General features: G+C 46.9%; 1 protein-coding gene across 1 annotated transcript in view; it reads left to right on the top strand.

Annotated features, from left to right (window-relative positions):
- Positions 1-22098, top strand: part of LOC309534130 (tripartite motif-containing protein 54-like) — a 45649-nt gene extending 23551 nt beyond the window's left edge. The window contains exons 4-11 of the mRNA XM_082226157.1: positions 3542-3637; positions 5931-6164; positions 11073-11095; positions 11223-11347; positions 13027-13283; positions 16772-17014; positions 20143-20264; positions 21961-22098. Of these exons, the coding sequence (XP_082082283.1) occupies positions 3542-3637; positions 5931-6164; positions 11073-11095; positions 11223-11347; positions 13027-13283; positions 16772-17014; positions 20143-20247 (1083 nt within the window). The 3' untranslated portion in view covers positions 20248-20264; positions 21961-22098. The remainder of the gene's footprint in view (positions 1-3541; positions 3638-5930; positions 6165-11072; positions 11096-11222; positions 11348-13026; positions 13284-16771; positions 17015-20142; positions 20265-21960) is intronic.
- Positions 22099-23522: the final 1424 nt, after the last annotated feature.

Genomic DNA, 23522 nt, shown 5'->3' with positions numbered 1-23522 from the left:
TGCAGCTAGCACCCCGGCGATCTGCTTCATTCTGGATCACGGCAGTAACATGTGCTACTGTGAGCTGAGCAGTTGGTTGAACAGCAATCTGAGTGACAACGGACTCCCAACTTGAACCCAAAGAATGTAGTATCATGAAGGAATACACAGCCTCTGGAAAGTTGAGTCCTCTCTGTTGCAACTCATGTCTCAGATTTTGCATCTCCATCAGATGTGTACGCACATCTCCACCTTCAGCAAGAGCCATATCATGCAGCTTGGCATAGTAGTACATTGAGGAACCAGCTTCTGTCCTCAAGTGAGCCTCTCTTAAAGAGTTCCAAATTTCTTTGGCTGTGGTCTTTCCACGCAACAGACAGAGCTCTTCTGGGGATACTATCAATGTAAGCGTTCCCCGTGCTTTGGAATCCTTAGCAGTCCAATCAGGTGTAATTGGAGCTGGGGGGTTGTCTGTAATAACATTAAACAGACCTTCTTTCCGCAGAACTGCCTCTGCATAAAGCACCCACTCCGTGTAGTTATTCTTATTGAGCTTAGGAATCCCAAAAGCTTCAACCAGCTTTGCATTAGCCATTTCTGCTGCGTCACAGTCCTGCAGCTTCAGCCAAAAGCACTTGTAAAAGTACTTTCGTTTTCCCAGCCATCCAAGCCTGTGAGCTTGTGCCTTTGCCTGTATCGCGGCAAAACGGCTTTAAAAGTTCAAAGTCCAGCAATAAAGCCATAAACTAGGAGCTGGCAGGCTGCTCCGGGAGCATGAGCACATACCTTCATCAATCAAACTTGACGCGCAGAGCAGATAACGCGATCCGTTCCTCTGTACCTCTGCCGGCATTCCGACTCGGCTGCTGGAGCCTTCATTCTTTAGTTTGAATTACGTCTTTCTGGGCCCGGAACCAAAATGTTGATATAGCAGAGTCCTTTGCACAAACGGAATGACGAACAGTACGTGCCACATGCTTTATGTTGCTTTATTTTCAGTTCATTGTAGAGAAATTACAAACATGCATCTTGCCTCTGCGGGGGCAGAGAAGCAACCGTCCTTCTCCTCGGAATAACGAACACCGAGAGAACAGTGAAAAACAGGAAACCAGTGTACGTCACATCCAGCTTCCCATTCCCGTGGGAAAACCCAACAGTACTCTGACTGTGGAATGTAAACATTGTCTTGTGACAAGCACTTCGCTGCACAGTGAAGAGAGCAGAAACCAACATCTCCGTCCCCCGTTCCGAAGCCTTTAAAAAGGCTTCTTCGTGGGTCGGGGAGGGCGCAAATGGTGCCTGCTGAGTCACCAAGTCCACAGGCTTCAGCGCCTGTGGTTTCTGAGGGTCCCTGCGTCGTCGCCACGGCAAGACCCGTCTTCTACAGAGCCGATTCCCTCTGGAGCTCGGAGGGAATCCACCATTAGCCTTTCGCGCTAACCCGGAAGTCAATGGTAAGGAACGTTTTGTCACAGATCACAACCATGCCTGTGGTAAGACAGCCATCTGTGTGAGGATAGACTTGCCCCCTGTATCATCAACCACCACCACCATATTTTAAAGCCACCTCTGTAATTTATGTAGCAAGGTGGCGTCCAGGCATAAGATCGAGCATATTAAAATTCCATTTAAAAATCAATAAAGCAACAGACAGGGAATTGCTGAGCCAGAAGAGGATTTAAGATCTAGTAAATGCTTGTGCGAGAAAAAGTGTTTTTAACTGCCATTGAAAACATGTTGCCAAAGATGCTTGGTGCATTTGCACTGGTGTGTGTGTGTGTGCGTGTTACTGTTCCATAATATACTTCTTTGGCGATCACTCATAGCTGAGTAAGATTGTCTTCCATAAACACGGTTTTAACAGTGAGTCCCTAAGTGACTGTGGAGGCCAATTCTGGATCCACACGTCTTTCCACGGTGGGGACATATGTTACGATATAGAAGCAATGCGGCAGCGAGCTGCTAGCTTGAAAGCAAAACATAAATGGGAATGTTGGGACTGTTCCGTGGGAAACACAGGGACAGACTATTCATCATGATTCTTATTTATCTGGGAGCTGCAGTTAAATGGGAAAGCGCTAAATGCTCTGACAGACACATTGCATAGCTTTCTTTCTGTTTTGCAAGGTGCTCTATGTTTTGGAGTCCTTCGGTGGCAAACCCTGGAGGAATAGCATCTATCAATGGCTACTAGCCATGAAGGTTGTGTTTGCCTTCCCCTGTCGGAGGCAGGATGCCTTGGAATGCCCACTCCAGAAGAATCGGAGGTGGGGAGAGGGATGCTACACTCGGACCCTGCTTTTGGGCTTGCCCATGGGGCATCTGGTGTTAGAATTCCTGCTCCATGATTGCAGTCATGGGATTGTTGTCTATCACATGATGGTATATGTTTTGACTCCACAGAGTGGGAAGTGACGGAGACAGGATGTTTGTGTTACTGTGCTCCGTGAAGTGGGACTATTGTCCTTTGTTCTTTTTCTCTTTGCTGTCTGACGCTAGAGAGAAAGGGAGCCACGTTGCAGAGCTCCGTGTGTGTTCATATGTAAATAAATTAGATTAGCCAAAATGCTGAGTTGTCTGTCACGCATGATGCGCAAACTCTGCTGATCCCTAAGTGTGCCGGTGTCGGTTGGCATCGGTCGCTGTGATGTTCAGGCTGAAGAAAGCTTTTGAAGCTCCCGAACGATTGACCAGGGGGAAGAGAACATGCCAGTCGGGCATGTGTCTCTGCCAGGGTCCTACTCGAGTGTAGGCTGAACTCCTGACATCTGGTTGGGCAAGTTGAGAACAGGATGTTGGACAGAGTGGACCACTGGTCTGATCCAGGCGCAGGGCTCTTGTGATGCACAAAGACCTCCCACCAAGTGGGACCTGCTGGATCTTACAGCACAGGTGACATCGCAAACTGCCCTGAGAAATTTGGTTATTGGATGGTGCGGCCAATCAATAACCAAATGCCTTTGGGGTCTGCATGAACGAAGAGCGTCTCCTTGAAGCCATTTCCTTCTCCTTTGCGTGTTGCTGGCTTTGCAGCATTTTGTGTTTAGGGTGGCCTGAAGTTGGGTGCAAGGCATGGAGAGTGATCCTGTGCTCATAAGGAGGATCCCTTCTGTATCTCACTTTGAAATGGACTCGTTTGGGTTGGATGTGGCCGTCTGAAACACTGCCCGCTTCCGGGAGCACTAGGGGAGCAGACTGAGCAGCAGGGCTGTCTCAAGCATATGCAGCACCAGGGCGCAAAGATCTGCTGGATGTGCTCCCCCTGGTTGCCCAGTCCCAGGCACACAGGAGGGCAGAACCAGCTGGCCACCTCAGTGTCTTGCTGGCTCGGTTGCCCCCGAACTCACGGTGCAGAGCCGCCCGCAGCAGAAGAGCCCGCGACGGCGCTCCGACTGATGGGCATGCTCTTCCCCGGACTCAACTCTCAGGCCCCGGACTCTTGCCCTGGTGCCCTGAGAGCCCGGCGCCCGGGTGCCCCGCACCCCTAGTGCCTATGGGCAAGACGCCCCTGCTGAGCAGTGTCATTGGCAAATCCGTCTAATTTCGGTCCTCTCCCTTCCAGGCAGAGCTGACTGGTGGGATTGGTGCCCTTGTGGCTGCGAACGACAGGATCCAAGCCCACATTGGAGATTTGCAAGGCTCCTGCAGGAACGTCGAGGTAGGACTCCTCAACATTTCGTTCTTTTTTATTTTCGCAATCTCTCCACTTATCTGTGTCAGGTCACAGTGTTCAAAGGACCAGTGACATTTCCTTTGGTGTCTATGTCACAGTGCTCACCACATCAGAATGATTGTTGAGATCAGGGGTGGTATGGTATTTTTTTAAAAGTCAATTTCAGTGGAGATGAACGATTTTGTTTTGTTTTGTTAATTTGCTCTAAGACTTCGGTAGAAAAGTTTCCCTGACAACTAAGCCAGAGGATTTGTCTGAGGGAAGTGCACAAACTGGGTGTTCAGATAAGGACTCACCATTTAAGAACTTTTGCTGAGATGGTTGCATTGCGTTAAGATCTATGTCATTAAATACTGTGGGGAGGGGGAGTTAGCTTTGCAATTTCCCCTCCCTCATATCACCACCTCAACTGACTGTAGGTAAATGCCTTTCTGTCAAAAACCAAGGAAATTAAGCAGAATAGATTCGGGGGAGAAGGTGGGTGAGATTCATATACTTTAAAAAAAACAAAAACAATTGCTGGTGCTAATGGATTTTTTTATGTATGAAAAAAAGCAAAGAACAACAAGCTTTTTTCCTGGAGGAAATCTGTCATCGTTTTAAAAGTATCTCACCTATTTCTGCAGGGAGTTGTTGTTTTTTAAAGTCAGTTTTGGAGAGGAGATGAATAAATATTGTTAATTTGCTCAAATGTGATAAAGGTAAGAAATGTTGCCCTCATTATAGTTTTTTGCCTTAGAGAAGTTGTGGAGAAATTAACAGTATAAACATTTATTAGATAGGTTGACCTCAGCCTTTATCCAAATCATAAGCAATTTTTTCCTGCGTATGACTGTATATATACTGTGTATGACATGTGTATATATCTCTAGGTGGGAAGCGGGTGGTGCTGTGGTCTAAACCACTGAGCTTCTTGGGCTTGCTGGTCAGAAGGTCGGCGGTTCGAATCCCTGCGACGGGGTGAACTCCCATTGCTCTGTCCCAGCTCCTGCCAACCTGGCAGTTCGAAAGCACATCAAAGTGCAAGTAGATAAATAGGTACCACTGCGGTGGGAAGGTAAACGGCGTTTCCATGCGCTCTGATTTCCATCACGGTGTCTCGTTGCACCAGCAGCGGTTTAGTCATGCTGGCCACAAGACCCGGAAAGCTGTCTGTGGACAAACGCTGGCTCCCTTGGCCTGAAAGCGAGATGAGCACTGCACCCCATAGTCGCCTTTGACGGGACCTAACTGTCCTTTACCTTTTTATATATCTATAGTAGACTTGGTGAGGCCATGGGGTGTGCATAGGGAGAGGAGAAAGGGGTGAAGTTCCATTGCACATGGAGAATTCCTTATGGTGATGGATTGAATGAGTTGGATACGAATATATATTGCCCAGTTTTTTAGTCATCAGAAGTAAAACAGTCAGTTCCTTGCTGTTTGTACAATCAAGGTTTCCAGGTTCCTGAGTGAGGCTGATAATTTTGATCGATATTCCTTTTTGTGCCCTCAGGTTCAGACATAACAACAGACCGTGGCTTCTCTTCCTGCTCCTCCGCCTCCTCCTCGAGGGGCATAAACTAAACAAGTTTCAGTTTTGAACTAGCCATGTTTTCCCTATACGTATGTTCCAACTAAGGGACGTAGGTGGCGCTGTGGGTTAAACCACAGAGCCTAGGACTTGCTGATCAGAAGGTCGGTGGTTCAAATCCCCACGAAGGGGTGAGCTTCCGTTGCTCGGTCCCTGCTCCTGCCAACCTAGCAGTTCGAAAGCACGTCAAAAGTGCAAGTAGATAAATAGGTACCGCTCTGGCAGGAAGGTAAACGGCGTTTCCGTGCGCTGCTCTGGTTCACCAGAAGCGGCTTAGTCATGCTGGCCACATGACCCGGAAGCTGTACGCCGGCTCCCTCAGCCAATAAAGCGAGATGAGCGCTGCAACCCCAGAGTCGGCCATGACTGGACCTAATGGTCAGGGGTCCCTTTACCCTTTACCTTTATGTACCAACAAACTGGCGTTAGAACAAATTACCATTCCTTGAGTCTGGACATCCTCTAGAGCAGGGGTGTCCAAACTTTGAACATACTTGCTCTAGAGTTTCCATAACACCCTCAGAAACTGTGGTTAGTTCAAAACTGAGAGCAGGAGGTTTGGATCTCAAGCCCATAGGAAGAGGTGGGAGGGAGTGCAGAAGACGTGAACCTGTTCTCAGAACGACAAACCACCTTTTGTTAAGTCTTACATGGACCGTTTTAGTACCAAGCTTTCTACACCCCCCCCCCCCGTTTTTTGAGCAGCACAACTGCAAAGCCCAGAAGCAGGCCCTGTGCGAGAAGTTTGACCGCATGTGCGCCATTTTGGAAGAGAGGCGGAAGATCATGTTGCAGAGGATCACCTACGAGCAGGAGGAAAAGATCCAGCACCTGAAATCTATCTGCAAAACATGCGGCGACCATATTGACTCTTCTTCCAAACTGGTGGACACAGCCTTGCAGTCCATGGAGGAGCCGCAGATGGCTGTATTTGTGCAGGTTAAGTAACCGAAAACCACTCTGCTTCCACACTCCATCCAACAAACAAGGCAGTAGACTCGGGGGCAATCGACACACATATAAAAAAAAGTTCTAAAAATGTTCTTGAATTTTCCATAAGGCTCACCGTCACCATCTAGTGTCGCATTGTATATTGCACTTAAAAAACACTTGAAACGTTTGCAGCTGTATAGCTGAGTCCTTGGAGTGGAGCAGGTCTTCCTAGAATCATAGAATCATAGAGTTGGAAGAGACCACAAGGGCCATCGAGTCCAACCCCCTGCCAAGCAGGAAACACCATCAGAGCACTCCTGACATATGGTTGTCAAGCCTCTGCTTAAAGACCTCCAAAGAAGGAGACTCCACCACACTCCTTGGCAGCAAATTCCACTGTCGAACAGCTCTTACTGTCTCTTCCTGAGCTTCACTTCTGACTACAAGTGTTTGAATGCTGTCCCACAAAAACAGCTCCCTGTTGAAAGAAATGTAGCATGTAAGGAGGCAACCATTTCCCTGAAGAACTGGGTTTCTATGTGCAGGAAGAGTCTCTCTCTCTCTCTCTCTCTCTCTCTCTCTCTCTCTCTCTCTCTCTCTCTCTCTGTAGGCAAGCATTCAAACAGGTCCTAGGACAGTGGTCAGCAAACTTTTTCAGCAGGGGGCCAGTCCACTGTCCCTCAGACCTTGTGGGGGGGCGGACTATATTTTGGAAAAAAAATAATGAACGAATTCCTATGCCCCACAAATAACCCAGAGATGCATTTTAAATAATAGCACACATTCTACTTGTGTAAAAACACCAGGCAGACCTCACAAATAACCCAGAGATGCATTTTTAACCAAAGGACACATTCTACTCATGTAAAAACACGCTGATTCCCAGACCGTCCGCGGGCCGGATTTAGAAGGTGATTGGTCCGGATCCGGCCCCCGGGCCTTAGTTTGCCACGATGTAAGGCAACCACCTCCCTGAAAAACTGGTTTTCTCTATGCAGGAAGAGTCTCTCTTTTGGTAGGCAAGCATTCAAACATGTCCTAGGAATATAGGAAACTGCCTTATATTGAGCCAGAACATTGGTCCATTCAGTTCAGTATTGCCTACACTCCTTGGCAGCATCTCTCCAATGTCTGAGACAGGGGAAATTTAGGAGACGTTTTGTTAATGTGGATGGCATTTCCATGTTGCCGGGTGTATCTTGACTTTTGGATCCATTCCAGTATTAAGATTCTAATAAGTTCTGAGATGGACCTGTGAAACTCAAGGCAATGGGAACAGCTCATCAGTATTGCCCCAGATTTGGCTGCTGGAGCAGTTTTCCTTCTGCAAGTGCAATGAACCTGATTTAAAGAAACCCTGACATTGTATCTGGGACACGGGTGGTGCTGTGGGTTAAACCACAGAGCCTAGGACTTGCAGATCAGAAGGTTGGCGGTTTGAATCTCCGTGACGGGGTGAGCTCCCGTTGCTTGGTCCCAGCTCCTGCTGACCTAGCAGTTTGAAAGCACGTCAAAGTGCAAGTAGATAAATAGGTACCACTCCAGCGGGAAGGTAAACGGCGTTTCTGTGCGCTGCTCTGGTTCACCAGAAGCGGCTTAGTCATGCTGGCCACATGACCCGGAAGCTCCCTCGGCCAATAAAGTGAGATGAGCGCCACAACCCCAGAGTCGGCCACGACTGGACCTAATGGTCAGGGGTCCCTTTACCTTTACCTAACATTGTATTTAAGTAGCCCAAGGAAGCTGAATTGGGGAACCTGTACACATTACAAAAACTAAGCCCATATTTGAAAGTTTTGCACGATTTGTTGGGGTTCCCTCCTTGCAGCAAGGCGCAAACAGCTATGGAGGGGAATGAAGCCGTTCCTAGGTGACAAGTTAAAATCTTGCTCAGACCTTGGGGAAAAGCCATAGAGCAGTGGTAGAACACACCCTTTGTCCAAATGCTCTTCAATTCCCAGCTCCTTTCAGCGCCAGCCAGCACAGCCAATGGCTCAGAGATTATTTCACTGGATTGATTTCTTTCACCGATTTCATAGCCTGCCCTCCTTCCTCCCAAAGGGAGCTCAGGGTGACTCACAAGATGTTGTGTGTGGGTAAGAATCTGAGAACATTTCTTAGATTTGGAATCACAACCAGCTTCTAAAGCAGCAGCAATTAATATAGATAGCCTAGTTTTCCTTTGCAAAGAGAAAAGCAAGTCTCCCTAGGCTGGAGAGGGTTTGTTGTGAGGGCGGGGGAGGGAGCCTCACAGGTCTCCCCTCTGCCTGATGTAGACAATACAGAGCTAAATGGAGCAATGGTATGACTGGGGGGTGAGGCAACAGTATGAGCCTATAGCTACAAAGGTAAGAATGGGACCCTGGCTCTGTGACAGAGCTTTTCTGCAGGTAGTTACAGGAGTCCAGTCCAGTGCTGGATTTATGCATAAGCTAAACAAGCTATAGTTTAGCGCCTGACTCTCTTGGGGGCCCCAATTTTTATTTTTATTTTTTTAAAAAGTCATTTTTACTAAGTTTTCCATTTTAACAATCCAAACAAGTCACATTAAATATTCCAGATTATACATATACATTTCAAATAATCCAAATATTCTGCCAAATGATATTTTTTTGTAGGGACTTCCCATGCTTCAAGTTCGGGGGAGCTCTGATCATCTCATATCTCTACTGCTTTCGATAGTCATTTCTAATAGTTCCTTTAAATCTTCCTGTTGTTAACCTACCTTCCTTTCACGGCCTCTGAGGTGTTTCCACAAGCGAGTTGAAGTAAAATGATGTGTTTTTAGGGCCCCCAAAAAATTAAAGGGAAAAAAACCCTGGATGTACATTTCCAAAATACAGTGGTACCTTGGTTTACAAACTTAACCCATTCTGGAAGTCCGTTCTTAAACCAAAGCATTCTTAAACCAAGGCATTCTTTCCCATAGCAGTGGGGGACTCAATTTACAAATGGAACAGACTCAACAGGAAGTGGAACATGTTCTGCTTCCAAGGCAAAGTTTGCAAACCAAAACACCTACTTCCGGGTTTGCAGCATTCTTAATCCAAGTTGTTCATAAACCAAGCTGTTCTTAAACCAAGGTAGCACTGTATAAGATAAAAAACAAATAAAATAAAACTTACATACACCAACAGTGTTTAGTGTTGTGTAGGCCCCTATGATGTAATTAATGGGCCCCGCCTGCTCCCTAAAATATCACTGGTTTGCTCATTTCTCTATATAGGGTGCCTACATTCTGCATGGACTGGTTGCACAGCAACACTTGCAAATGACTTTAGAAACCTATTAGGTCCATAAATTACCATATAGCATATATTCAACACAGAAAACAGCAACAATTTGTTGTTGACAATGGACAGCTGGACATATAAAGGGCCCCATTCCCTTTAGTAGCTTAGGGCCTCATCAAACCTAAATCCGGCCCTGATCCAGTCCCTGGAGTCTCTGGGAAAAGTCCTGTGCTTACGAACCTAGATTGCTGCTGGTGGTCAGTGCAGACCAGGGGTTCTCAAAGGGTGGGGAACAGGAGAGGATGATGAGCATAACAGGAAGATTCAAGAACAATGAAATAAACATTGAAACATTTCAGTGTAGTGTATACAGGCAACGGCCAATTAAGACGTGTCTGATTAATGCGCGATCATGCACGCACACTGAACCAGAAGTGACCCCCAAATCTCATGGAAAGGGCAGAACAGAATGGAACACTTTATGTGGGCCCCACACACGCATGCAGGGGTCCAGAACATAACCCCCTCTCGAAAAGACGATTGCTTGTAGTGTAGTATATTATCAAAACAATTTTGTTTGGATATAAAACCAGAAACAGTATCGGTGCATCTCTTTCCAAGAGCATTCTCTTGCAGTTCTCCACAACATATCACTATCAATGGGGATTTTCAACTCTGGCAAATATGAAAGATCAGAAAAGAGAAAGGCTTCTTTGTATTGATGAGGAGATGAAAGTTTGTCTCAAATTAGGCCTAATATAAACGAGATTATGCAGCAAAAGCAAGTGCACGCCCCTCATTGAGTTTTTACATGTACTTAAGTTACATATGTAGGAGGCTTGTTTATAGTTATATTTTGGGAAGGATGCGCATTCTTACGCAGCTGCATCTTTTTCTCCTTTATAATGTGGCCCCATGATCATTTTATAAAATAGTTGTGTTCTGTGTTATATAAATCAAGGAGTTGTTTCTTTTTGTTTTCCAACGTATTTCTTATCAATAAGAATTTCGGTGCGGCAATAGCAAAATCCTGAAAGTGTGGCCCAGGGGGGAAAAGTCTGAGAACCACTGGTGTGCTGATCTTGAGGAACCCAGAGGTCTGCTTCAGCAAGCCAGGCGCCTCTATACGTTCATGTCCTCACTGGCCACCTTCTGAGATTTTGCCAGGTATTATTAGCTATTGAGGGACGCGGGTGGCGCTGTGGTCTAAACCACAGAGCCTAGGACTTGCCAATCAGAAGGTTGGCGGTTTGAATCCCCGTGATGGGGTGAGCTCCCGTTGCTTGGTCCCAGCTCCTGCTGACCTAGCAGTTTGAAAGCACGTCAAAGTGCAAGTAGATAAATAGGTACCACTCCAGTGGGAAGGTAAACAGCGTTTCTGTGCACTGCTCTGGTTCGCCAGAAGCGGCTTAGTCATGACCCACATGACCCCGAAGCTGTACACCGGCTCCCTCGGCCAGTAAAGCAAGATGAGCACCGCAACCCCAGAGTCGGTCACAACTGGACCTAATGGTCAGGGGTCCCTTTACCTTTACCTTTGTTAGCTATTGCAGTCAAGTGTTTTCTCACACAGAGTTGGCTCACGGACGTAGAAATGAGGGATGGCTCTCGTCTTACTTTGTCATCTGCTCTTAACAAATCCTGATTCTTTCCACTTGTGTCCTTTCTCCTCCCACATCAGAACGCCAAAGTTCTCATCCAGAAGTAAGTATCATTCCTTGCCTTATTGCCTCTGCATATCTACCTTCTTCCTTCCTCCCCTCTCGAGTTTTCGGGTTTGAAAAGATGGAGGCTCTCCACCTGCGACCTGTGATTGCTTTCCCTCCTGCAGGATTTCCGAGATGTCCCAGAGCTGCAAACCTGAGAAGCTGGAGTCAGGCTATGACAACATGGATCACTACACAGTCGACTTCAATGCAGAAGAACGAGTTCTCTACCAGCTGGATTTTATCAAAGGTGGGGGAGGGAGGCACCCCTAGGTGCCCCCATTCAAGTTATTGAAGGATTCAAACCAGGATTTGATTGATTTCACAATTTTATTATCATTAGCTCACTCTTCATTAAGAACAACCCCGTGCATTTATTCTTACTTAGCTAGTTCGTAAAATTTATACACCACTTCTTTATAACAAAATAATAAAAGAGGCTTACAAAAAAAGAATAAAACAATACACTTATCAGTAAACATGGTTTTAAAAAAGCTGTTTAAAACATTCAAAAGTAATTAAGACCGATAAGCTAAAAACAGATTAAAACACATGTAAACATTCTACATATCTGGGTAAACAAAAGTGTTTTTAGCAGGTGCAGAAAAGAGGATAGTGATACCTTGGTTCTTGAACTTAATCCATTCCAGGAGTTGGTTTGACTCCCGAAGCTATTCAACAACCAAGGCGTGGCTTCCGATTGGCTGTAGGAACTCAAGCAGAAGCCATTTCGGAGGTTCGGCTTCTGAAAAATGTTCACAAACCAGAACACTTACTTCTGGGTTTGTGGCATTCAGGAGCTGATTTGTCCGGCAATTAAGCCGTTCTGGAACCAAGGTTTGACTGTAAAGTGAAGCCCCATGTCAATAGGCAGGAAGTTCCAAAGTGAATATGAATACTCAATATGCAATAAAACCCAAGTGCATGAAACCAGAAGTAGGGATGGATCCAGAGTTCCTCTTCTGGAGTCCAAAGTCCACTCTGGGATTTTGATGGAGCATGTGGATCCAGATATCTAAGTCTGCACAGCAAGTCAAAAGCAGTCTTCAGATTGCAGTGGCTAATTTCGTGCCCTCCAGAGGATGTTGAACAACAGCTCCTGCCACCATGGCCAATAGTCAGTGACGATGGCAGATGCAGTCCAAGAGTGTTTGGGGTGTAGAGCATTGGGACTGTTGGAAAAATGCCCTGGGAAGGCTGCAAACTTCCCAAGTCTCCAGAGCAGTCCCCGGTGGCTCCCTCTGGCTGCAAATCTTCTTCAGTCCAGAGCGGCCGGTAATAAGCAACCCTTCTCTCCTGAAAAGAGCACGCCAGTCTTCTGGTATATCATAGCAGATGAAAAACTCAATTGTAGTTCTAAAACTACTTTATTTACAGTCTTATACAGTGGTACCTCTGGATGCGAACGGGATCCATTCTGGAGCCCCGTTCGCATCCTGAGTAAAACGTAAGACGCGACAGCGCGTCTGCGCATGCGCGGGACACGTTTTGCCACTTCTGCGCATGCGCGTGATGTCATTTTGAGTGTCTGCGCATGTGTGAGTAGCGAAACCCAGAAGTAACGTGTTCCGTTACTTCTGGGTTGCCGCAGAGCGTAACTTGAAAACGCTCAACCTGAAGCACATCTAACCTGAGGCATGACTGTATACAGAGACTCCATCAGTACATCTGTGCTCTCTGAACACCAGTACAGAACTGCGACACACACAGAAGTGAAACCAACTTCCAATAGTACTCAGAAGGAAGAGATAATACAGACTTCCTTTCTCATGCTGTCTCAGACACTCACATGATGTATACAAATCATAGTACCACTTGCTGGAGCAGCACGGATAGGTAAAAATCCCAACAGGAGTATTTCTTTGCAACCACTGTGTGCTACCAGCGCCTTAACCTTCATGCTGCCTTTTTAAAAAATCCCCTTTCTAGTTGAAGAAGAGTCTGAGCCAATGGCGGAGGAAGATGGTGCCTCTGCCGAGGCTGAAGATGCTTTGGCAGAGTACGGGGCAGCGGCTGGCGAGGGACGAGAGGACCCTGAGGACTTCTTCACTCCTGGAATGGAAGAGCAGGCTCAGGGAAGAGCCCCAACGACAAACGAGACGCTGAGCAGTGGGGTGAAAGCTACGCCACAGGCTGGGACAGAAGGCCTGGCTGGCAAAGAGGACAATTTGTGGGGTGGCCAGCAGGTGAGATCCAGGTCTAGGTTTCTTAAGTGCAAAGTGGGGCTGCCCTTGGGAGGCAAGAAGGGCGACTTGGGAGGTTCAGACTCCTCTGTCACCTTGGGCTGTGTGCTTGACCTGCAGCATTTTTGCTTTTCTCTTAAATGGTTAGGATTGATAGAATCACATTTGTGGGAATGTTAAAGATAGTAGGTAAGGATATATTGAATAAGTATTGTCCTTCCTTCACTCACACTAGTGAAGTGATGCAGCAGAGCAGATTCCCCTCACTATATCTGGAAACTAGTTTGCAGGTTCATTTGACTCTCTTGTTGTTGTTTAGTCGTTTAGTCGTGTCCGACTCTTCGTCACCCCATGGACCAGAGCACGCCAGGCACTCCTGTCTTCCACTGCCTCCCGCAGTTTGGTCAGACTCATGCTGGTAGCTTCGAGAACACTGTCCAACCATCTTTTTTCTTTTTCTTTTAAATAATATTTATTGCTTTTAAAAGTTACAAAAAAGTAGAAGAAAGAGATAAAAGAAAAAAAAGGAAAAAGAAAAGACAAGAAAAAAGAAAAACAATACAATATATAAACAATACAAACCCACCCTAAACCCATTAAACTAAACACATAAACAAAGCAAAACAAAAACAATTTAAAAACATCCCTCCTTTTCCATACTCTGTCCTTCATTCCCTTGTTTCCTCGACTTCCTCACACCTCCCTTCTTGTATCCCACTTCTAGTACTTGTTTCAGCAAATCCTTTCCATCTTTCTCTATTTTCTGTCAGACTGTATTATAAATAACATATTCTTTAACCTTATTTCCCATTAAAGGTAAATTACTTATATACACCCAACTTCTTATAGCATTTCTGCTAAATCCATAAAATATCATTCCACCATTTTTCTAATCGTCATTACTTTAACAAAATTTCTAAATAAACACTTTAAATTTTCCAGTAATCTTCCACTATCTCCTCTCCCTGGCTTTGGATTCTGCCAGTCCTTTCCGTCAGTTCCATATGGCACTGTCCAACCATCTTGCCCTCCGTCATCCCCTTCTCCTTGTGCCCTCCATCTTTCCCAACATCAGGGTCTTTTCCAGGGAGTCTTCTCTTCTCATGAGGTGGCCAAAGTCTTGGAGCCTCAGCTTCACGATCTGTCCTTCCAGTGAGCACTCAGGGCTGATTTCCTTCAGAATGGATAGGTTTGATCTTCTTGCAGTCCATTTCCCTTTTGATCCCTCTTAAAAGAATAAAGACGCTAGAGTCTTTCTGAGCAAAGAAACAAAAAGTTTACTCACATTTCAGTTCACAATTTGATCCCTGAAAGGCAGGCTTTACTTAGTGGTTACATAACAAAGTGTGAGTTCATCTCATATGGAAACTGAACTCATGTGCTGCTGGCTGAGATCCAGCAGACAGCAGAATTTACATTAAGACAACACTGGAACAAGACAACTTCAAGACTGAGAAAATGGCTGCATGACTCGGATCTTTTGTGGAGTCAGCCAGAGCCACATCCATCTCCCGGGTCACATGCAGGGCAAGGATGCACCAGACCAGTGGAACAGGAAGTTGCCCTGACTGGATGTCCCTCTGCCTGTGCCCACTCTAAGGAAATAAGGAATGTTGCATTTGACTGTACCAATGGATTACATCCCACAAGTTTTCCATGGCATTTTGTTCTGACATCTCAAGGTAGGGATAATGAACCAGTGCACCCCAGGTGTGGTCAAGTTATAGGTCCCACAACCTCTGACCATGTTGACTGGCACAGATGGGGGTCCACCAAACATTTGGAAGGACATATGTCCCCCTTCCCTGTTCTTAAGTCATGCAGAGGCTCATGTCACTAGACCTTCCTCTATTTTTTTAAAAAAATAATATTTATTAAACTTTTCCAGACAATAAAAATTACAAAATTGTAGATAAGAAAATAAAAAAGCATAACAATAATAAAGGAGAGAGAAAAAATACAAAAATAGACAATAAAGAAGGAAATTAAAAAAAGAAGAGAAAAACAATCAATATTTTCATGTCATATCTTTCATTTACTTATTTCCTGACCTCCTCACACCCCCCTTTTCTGTATTCCAGTTCACATAGTTAGTTCAGCAAATCCTTACCCTCTATCATTTATCTTTACTTATTATCTTAACCTATTATAACTATATATTTCCAACCATTGTCAATCCGCATTTACATATTCTTATTCATCTTTTTACCAATACCGCTTATTTTCAGTTCAACATCCCTTCCACATTCATTAATTTTACAGTATTTCTGCAGGTAGTCTTTAAATTTCTTCCAGTCTTCTTCCACCGCCTCTTCTCCCTGATCTCGGATTCTGCCAGTCATTTCTGCCAATTCCATGTATTCCATCACCTTCATCTGCCATGTCGCTAGACCTTCCTCTAATTCCCCATGCCCCTAAAGTGAAGCAAGGACTGCTCCTTTACGGAATGAGCACACTCTATATTTCAGAAGTTTTAAAAAGCTTCTGAGTCCGCCCCTTACAGGGTAAGACCATCATCGTTCGGTGGCAGAGAATCTACTTTGCATGTAGATAGAAGTTCCAGGTTCAATTCCTGGCATCGCCAGGTTAGGACCAAGAAAGACCCTCTCTGCAATCCTGGAGGACCACTCATTGTGGACAAGACAAAACTAGATGGACCAGGATTCATAAGAGCTAAGGAGCATAGGAAGGCAGGGCCGTTACCTTCAGCTGTGCTCCACCTTCAGAAACCAAAGCAAAATCCAATTTCCACTTTGAGGTGGTGGCCCTGCAGCAAACGGCCTCTGTTCCTGTCTGGAAAAAATGCCGGAGACCTTCTTACACAGAAGGAGCTTGAGTTAAGTTGCCCTCCACCCTTCCATCATCTTCCCATGGTGTCAATCCATTGCATTCCATGTCTTTGCAGTACTGTCCCTTAGGACAGGTGTGGGGAATTTCAGGCCTGGGGGTCCAATGTGGCCCTATAGTCCTCTCTGTTTGGTCCTCAGAACTCTTCCCAGGCCAGGCCTCACCCCTCAATGGCTCTGCTTCACATCCTGAGTATTTTTGCCTAGATGGAGTATAGGGGTATGTGGATGTGTGAGTGTGCATAGATAAAAAAAATTAAACTTTTTTGCTCCACCCAATTTGCCTCCGGCCCCTTCCACCATTGCCGTGCGGCCCTTAGAACATTGACCAGAAAGCAACGTGACCCTCAAGCCAAAAATGGTTCCCCCTTGCCCGTCTTTCTCATTTGAAAGGAAACAGAACAGCATGACCAAATAAAAGAGGCAAATGATGGCATATACAGGCAATTATCACAACAATTCATTTTGTTTCCCTTTGAGTTTTTAAAATGAGATGGCTAATGAGTAAAAATCGAACTTGTTTAATGAGCTGTGTAATTGTTTTTAAAGGTGTTGCAGAGTTTTTGAACTCAAGAGTTGGGCAGAAGCTTAGGTTTCATTGTAGCCTTTCATCTTCTCCTGATTTTTTCTTTCTTTCGGAGTCAGCTGGATGCAGAGCTCCATCTGACCGGCTCCAGTCCCCCAGCAACCTTGCCAGAATGCGATTTACAGGGTAATGTGCTCAGCCAAGACATGGGGCAGCCCAAAGTGGAGGTAGCCTCTGGCGAAGCCTTCAGCACCACGGACAGCTCAGCAGAGACTGAGGAGAGCAGAGGCCTGGGCAATGGTAGAGAATGTGAAGCTGGTCACGCCCATCTTCTGAACGGGATAGCACCTGCCACCAGCCAGGTCAGTGGCAACATGAAGCTAGACTTGTGTTGGTTGTCATGTTACCCAACTTTCTCTGCTGATTTTGTGGGGAAGCCATAAGCATTCTCAACTGGCAAGGCTCTCCTTGGGTGGGAGGAGTCTAGCCAGGCTCAGAACTGTTGGTTCCTGTTCAACTGTGGAGCTTCCACAATTCGTCCTCATTGGATGTCCCCAGACATACGAGAATGAGAGAGAGAAGCTTTCCTCTTTCTGTATACGCACCAGTCCTAAGCCTCTTCCACGTGCCTCTCCTCATCTCCCCCACCCCTTGTCTTTCTTTTAAAGTAAAATAAGCACCAAGATAAAAGGGACGCGGGTGGCGCTGTGGGTTAAACCACAGAGCCTAGGACTTGCCGATCAGAAGGTCAGCGGTTTAAATCCCCACGACGGGGTGAGCTCCCGTTGCTCGGTCCCTGCTCCTGCCAACCTAGCAGTTCGAAAGCACGTCAAAGTGCAAGTAGATAAATAGGTACCACTCTGGCGGGAGAAGTAAACGGAATTTCCATGTGCTGCTCTGGTTTGCCAGAAGCGGCTTAGTCATGCTGGCCACATGACCCGGAAGCTGTGCGCCGGCTCCCTCGGCCAATAAAGCGAGATGAGCGCTGCAACCCCAGAGTTGGTCACAACTGGACCTAATGGTCAGGGGTCCCTTTACCATTACCTTTAGGCACCAAGATGCTTCAGTCTTTTCTCAGATGGGAATACACAGTTATTAGGAACATGTCAGCTGTTGCATTACAGAGTATAAAAAAGAAATAAACAAAGATGCATACAATAACTGTTTCCTGAGTTTAACCTTCAGCCTATCCATGATCATATCGCTGTGGATTTTGACCTCGCCCCTTCTCAAGGGGCAATTTTGTGCCACCTTTAGGCTCCATTCCGTTGCAAGATAGTTAATTCCTTCTTTAGCAGCCAGCACAGTGCAGATGCAGCTGTGGCAGTGGGAAGGGTTAAATCAAATTGAGTCCACAGCTCCCTTGACCAACTACATTCTTTCTGTGGCCCCTGTGGGACTCATGAGTCCAGTTATGTGACCCCTTGCCTGCAGAGCTGGCAGCCCCTCACCCTTTTTCAAACACCCTCCCTTGTGGAGCTTTCCCTCAGCCTCCTGTCCTCTCCCCTTTCCTTGGGAGTCCTCTGAACAGCTGCAGCTGCTGCCCCTGGCCTCTGAGCTGCCCCCACTGCCCCACAGAGAGGTGCCTCCTCACACTGCCCCACAGGGGCCTGGGAAGCACCCCTTGGCCAGCCCCAGATGCACTATTCACCTGGGGAGCTTGTAGCCAGGGCTGCTGCAACAAACAGCTGTGCAAGCCTTTGGGAGGCAGAGACGCAAGAGGGAGGGAAGGGAAGGAAAGAGAGACAGGGGTCAGTGTTGCCCACAGCACCCCTGACCACCATTCAAGGCACCCCAAGGTGCCACGGTACACTGTTTGAAAACCACTGGGTTAAATGATCAAGCCACGGCTTGGCTTCCGCAAAGCAAGTGCAAAGTTGCCTTGCTTCTGAGAACAGCTCTCTCTTCTCTCTTCCTCCAGCAGGCATTGTTGAAGTGGGGCATTTATTTGGCTGTTATATATTAGCAACAGGGAGCAGGTGTCCTAGAACGGTGCCCATAATTGCATGCGGGGCGGGGGCCCTTCTGCTCCTCCAGACCCCATTGAGATGCCTCTCGCAGCGATGATTAAACTCTTCCCTCCCTTCGCTTGCTTCAAAGAGCTGCCTGGGCTGCCTGGCCTTGCAACGGACTCTTGGCGAGTCTATTCTTAGCTCTTCTTGTTCTGTCCTTCCTCGCTTAACAATACCTCAAGTATGAGCCACACGTTTCATCTGCGAGAGCTTTCACTGAGGTAGGAGCTGGGGCTAAGAGGGAAGCTCAGTTTCTGGAGGTGTTTGAACCTGGGTCGATGAGCCCAGAGCAGGGGTCTGCAACCTTTAAGACAAAAAGAGCCACTTGGACCCGTTTCCGAAGAAAAAAAAACTGGGAGCCGCAAAACTCGTCATTATAAAAATAACTTTTTTGTCACTTTTTTATTATTTCTTTGTTTGACCCCTCAGAATTACTCCTCCTCATAGAAATAAACGTTAAATTAACAAGTTACCTTTTGTGTGTGTGTGTTCTTCACTCCCCTTTCAATGCAGTGACCAGCGTACATGCCCCTTACAATGTAGCGGGCGGGCGGGAAGGTGACGTCGGGATGGTGCGTGACTAACGCACACACCGCCCCCATGCGATGTCACAGCCAGTACAGCGCCCGCCACAGTGGGGAGTGTCGGGGCGCACAATGCGCCTCCTCCCCTCGCTAGTATCCGCCCCGGAGCCGCGGCAAAGGTGTAAAAGAGCCACATGCGGCTCCAGAGCCACGGGTTGCAGACTCCTGGCCCAGAGGATGGTGCCGGGTGTCCTTTGAAACATGTTACCTGCATGACATGTATTCCAAGAGTGGAAAGAATGCTGTTGCCTTCAGCTCCTGTTTGTGGGTTCCCATAGGCACATGGTTGGCTGCTGTGTGAAATGGATGCTGGACTAGACTGGGCTTTTGGCCTGATCCAGCAGCCGGGCTCTTCTTTCCAAGCCCAATTCAAAGTGTTGGTGCTGACCTTAAAGCCCTAAACTGCCTCGGCCCAGTATACCTGAAGGAGCGTCTCCACCCCCATCGTTCAGCCCAGACACAGAGGTCCAGTGCCAAGGGCCTTCTGGCAGTTCCCTCACTGTGAGAAGTGAGGTTACAGGAACCAGGCAGAGGGCCTTCTCAGTAGTGGCACCCACCCTGTGGAACGCCCTCCCATCAGATGTCAAGGAAATACGCAACTATCTGACTCTTAGAAGACATCTGAAGGCAGCCCTGTTTAGGGAAGTTTTTAATGACTGATTTTTATTGCCTTGTTAATATTCTGTTGGGAGCCTCCAGCCAGATGGGTGGGGTATAAATAAATTACTACTACTACTACTACTACTACTACTACTATTTATTTCTTGGTATCTATGTACTCTGCATGCATTGATTGCCTCTATGTTCCTAGAAGCGCACACTCCAAAGCTCTCTTCCTCCATCCTTGTCCTTTGAAGCTGCTTTTAACTCCTTGAACCCCCCTCTTTTCCCCAGGCTCCTGAATCCAGTCCCACCGCTGAGAGATGGAGAAGCGAGGAGATTACTGAACCTCTCCTCAGCAGCTTCTTCAACCCCACTACCCTTTGGCTACATGATTAAGGAGAGTTAGTGCAGAGGTGAGGACGGAACCGGAGGACATCTCACGTCACGCTGGCAGTTTCCATGCTTTCTGCCGTGCAGTCACTAAAATACAGGAAGGGAGCTTGGAAGGGAGGTCATCAGATTGGACTCTCCTCCAGCAACACAAACGCAACAGAGAAAATAAAAAAAATTCCTTCCAGTAGAACCTTAGAGACCAACTAAGTTTGTTATTGGTATGAGCTTTCGTGTGCATGTATCTGAAGAAATGTGCATGTACACGAACGCTCATACCAATAGCAAACTTAGTTGGTCTCTAAGGTGCTGCTGGAAGGAATTTTTTTATTTTGTTTTGACTATGGCAGACCAACCTGGCTACCTACCTGTAACTAGAGCAACAGAGAAAGGGAGACATACCTGAACAAGAATGGCTGTTTCTGAAGCCTTAAGTCAGGGGTGGGTGGAAGGTCAACTGGGACCTGCTGGCTGAACGTCTGAGTGATTTGAACTCGATCCACAAGGGTTTCTGGTGTCCAATTGTTTAACAGTGGCAACAATAAAATGCCTCCCCCCAAAAAAAAATCCTGCTGAAATGATTAAGTCAGTGGTGGGGGAAAAGGACTTTGAGAGCAGTTCATTTCTGGCCCTAAGAACAAATTATTTATTGCATCATTTATATTCCACCTTTTCCTCCAATGAGCTCTAGGTGGCGTGCATGTTTCTCTCCCCCCCCCTCCAATCCCAACAACAGCCCTGTGAGGTAGGTCAGGCTGAGAGGCACTGACTGGCCAAGGTCACTCAGCAAGGCTCATGGCTGAGTGGGGATTTGAACCCTGGTTTCCCAGGTCCTAATCCAGCACCCTGACCGCTACACCGTTCTTGGGTTCAAAATTCTCCTTCAGTTTCTGCCATCAAAACTTTGATTGGTGCATCTCTGGGTTTGAGTGGAAGCAACGTCAGTGCCCAAAGCTTGAAGTCTTCCCACCGTAAGATCACAACGTCCATGATTCAGTGTCTCTGAATGTTGCAGTGAGAATGCAGGGCAGTATCGGGGGGGGGGGGGGTCTCTTTCTGCCTGGCATTCTGAGACCTCCATGCTGCCATCTCTGCAGAATGTGTGTAATATCTGGAGGGTTGTGAATTGATGGTTGTGTCAATGGAAGGAGTGGAGGAATCTGGAGCAGGGTTTTGGAAGCCTCAGCTTTGGGGACCAAATGTGGCCCTCCAGAGCTTCTTTGGCCCCTGAGGCTCTTCCTGGGCCATGCTTCTTCCCATTACTCTGGATTCTCCTTGAGAGATTTTGCCTATGATAATGACATTTGTTTGTTGGGGTGGAAGGTGGAGAGATGCAGGGGAATGTAGAAACACCTGGCTTTTGCATGGCTGGAATGTAGCCTCCTGCATGAGGTAAAAGGCATATCTCTTGCTATGCCTGTTTTCACCTCTGGCCCTTCCCTGCACTCGCATGCGGCTCCTGGAAGGTTCTCCATAAGGGAATGTGGCCCTCGAAAAATGTTCCCCACCCCTGCTCTGGATAGTGAATGAAGCTATTGCAGATGGATCCATTTTGGACTGGCCAGAATCCAGACTAGGGCCAGAGCACAGATGCTTAAAACCCACTGCCTGACCCTCTCTCCACCTTGACGTTTTCCATATATCATCACAAGATGCTCCCTTGCAACCTGATACATGTTCTCCTGGTGCTTGATCTCCTGGTGTTTTCTTAACCATCAGGTCCAACTGCACTCTTCAAGAGAATCTGTCGCTCAGCACACCGGTTGGCCTAACCCACTCCATGATCAGCAAGGAGGGAGACGCGCCAGTGCAGAGCTCAAGCAAGTGAGCCAGACCACGTACTCAAAAGGACAGCACCCCCCCTTGGCACTACCCAGCTTTCCCATTTCCTCTCCTTTGACTGTCACCCCCCACCACCACCACATTCTCCCAATTCGCTTCCACTTTGGTGCTTTCCAAAGAGGAGTATTAAATTCAGGATGGTGCAAAGTGCGTCCCCACCGGTTGAATTTGTTTAGAACCTGTGATTTGCAGAGGTCGAAGGCCCCGTCTTTGTTTGACCCCACCCCCCCTAGAAGGAAGCAGCCTTATTAAAAAATAAAGTTTATTCCGGACACTTCAGTGGTTGCTTTAGGAGACTGAGAGATAACAACATCTGTACATGACTAAATCAGGCAGGGCACATTTGGATCAGGAGGTGTGAACTGCTGGGTATCGGCTAGAGAAGACCGCAGTGTGTTCGGCACTCTGAACAGACACACACACACACACACACACACACGTTTTGCCGTGATCACATCCTCATGATCCCAAAGCTGTAGAAAAGATACGAGACATGCTTATAGCACCCCACCCCCAAGAACACTCAATAAGCTGTACATTTTTGGCAGGATTTAATTACAGGCTTGACGATGGACAGTTTAAGGACCTCTGCTTCTAGCTGAGTTCTAGCACAGGAAAGATTTCCCCCACCCCACCCCCACTGTATCTGAAATAAAAAAATGACCTCCTTCCTTATCAGGAAAGAGCAGGAGACTAGTTTTCCCCTGACTCTTGCCCAAAATCTGCTTGCAGAACCGCTGCGGCTTTTCAGTTCTTAAAAAATTCTGTATGAGCCTCTGCAGGTTTCCTGCCTTTGGGACAAGCACTTCAAATTTTGTGTTGTACCTGCGAATGCAACGTTAGAAAACTCTGCACGACGTTCTAGGAGAGAATTTTCACTCATGTTTGAAGCCTGTTAGCCTTGCTCAACTCATACCCCCCACTCCTTCTGCCACCTCAAATTTGGAACACCTTTTGCCCGGAAACTGCCCTTTCCTCACTTATGCCCCTCTGTCAAAGAGGGCTGGCGTGTATTGACAGCACTATAGAAAGTATATTAACAATGTGAATTAGAAACCTTCTGGGAGTTGTAGCAAAACACATTGTCCTCTTTTGTTGCTGGGCAGAATGATCCAATATAACACACACAAACACATACAAGTGTAGGAGAAATTGACAGAGCAGACCCAAGATTAAGGGATATCACATCATTCCCCCCCCAAAAAGAACACCGAACTGCACAATTGAAAGAATAAATGTTAAGCTTTACAGTTATGCCCAGTCCCTCCATTCAATCCCTGTTCACTTGCCAATATTATGCAGCAATATTTTGTTACTCCGAGCTTTCTGAGCCAGTCTCTCTTCGCGGGACATCTCCAGAAACTCCCGGAGGAGGTGAAAGGTCAAGTCTAGGGAGTTTGGTCGGCCATCGCGTCTTTTGCTGGAGCCGGCAGACCGCT

Source organism: Podarcis vaucheri (genome assembly GCF_965113315.1).
Source record: "Podarcis vaucheri genome assembly, chromosome: 6".
Lineage (NCBI taxonomy): Eukaryota > Metazoa > Chordata > Lepidosauria > Squamata > Lacertidae > Podarcis > Podarcis vaucheri.
Note: the sequence above shows the minus strand (reverse complement) of the source record. Positions and strands in the feature narration are given on the sequence as shown.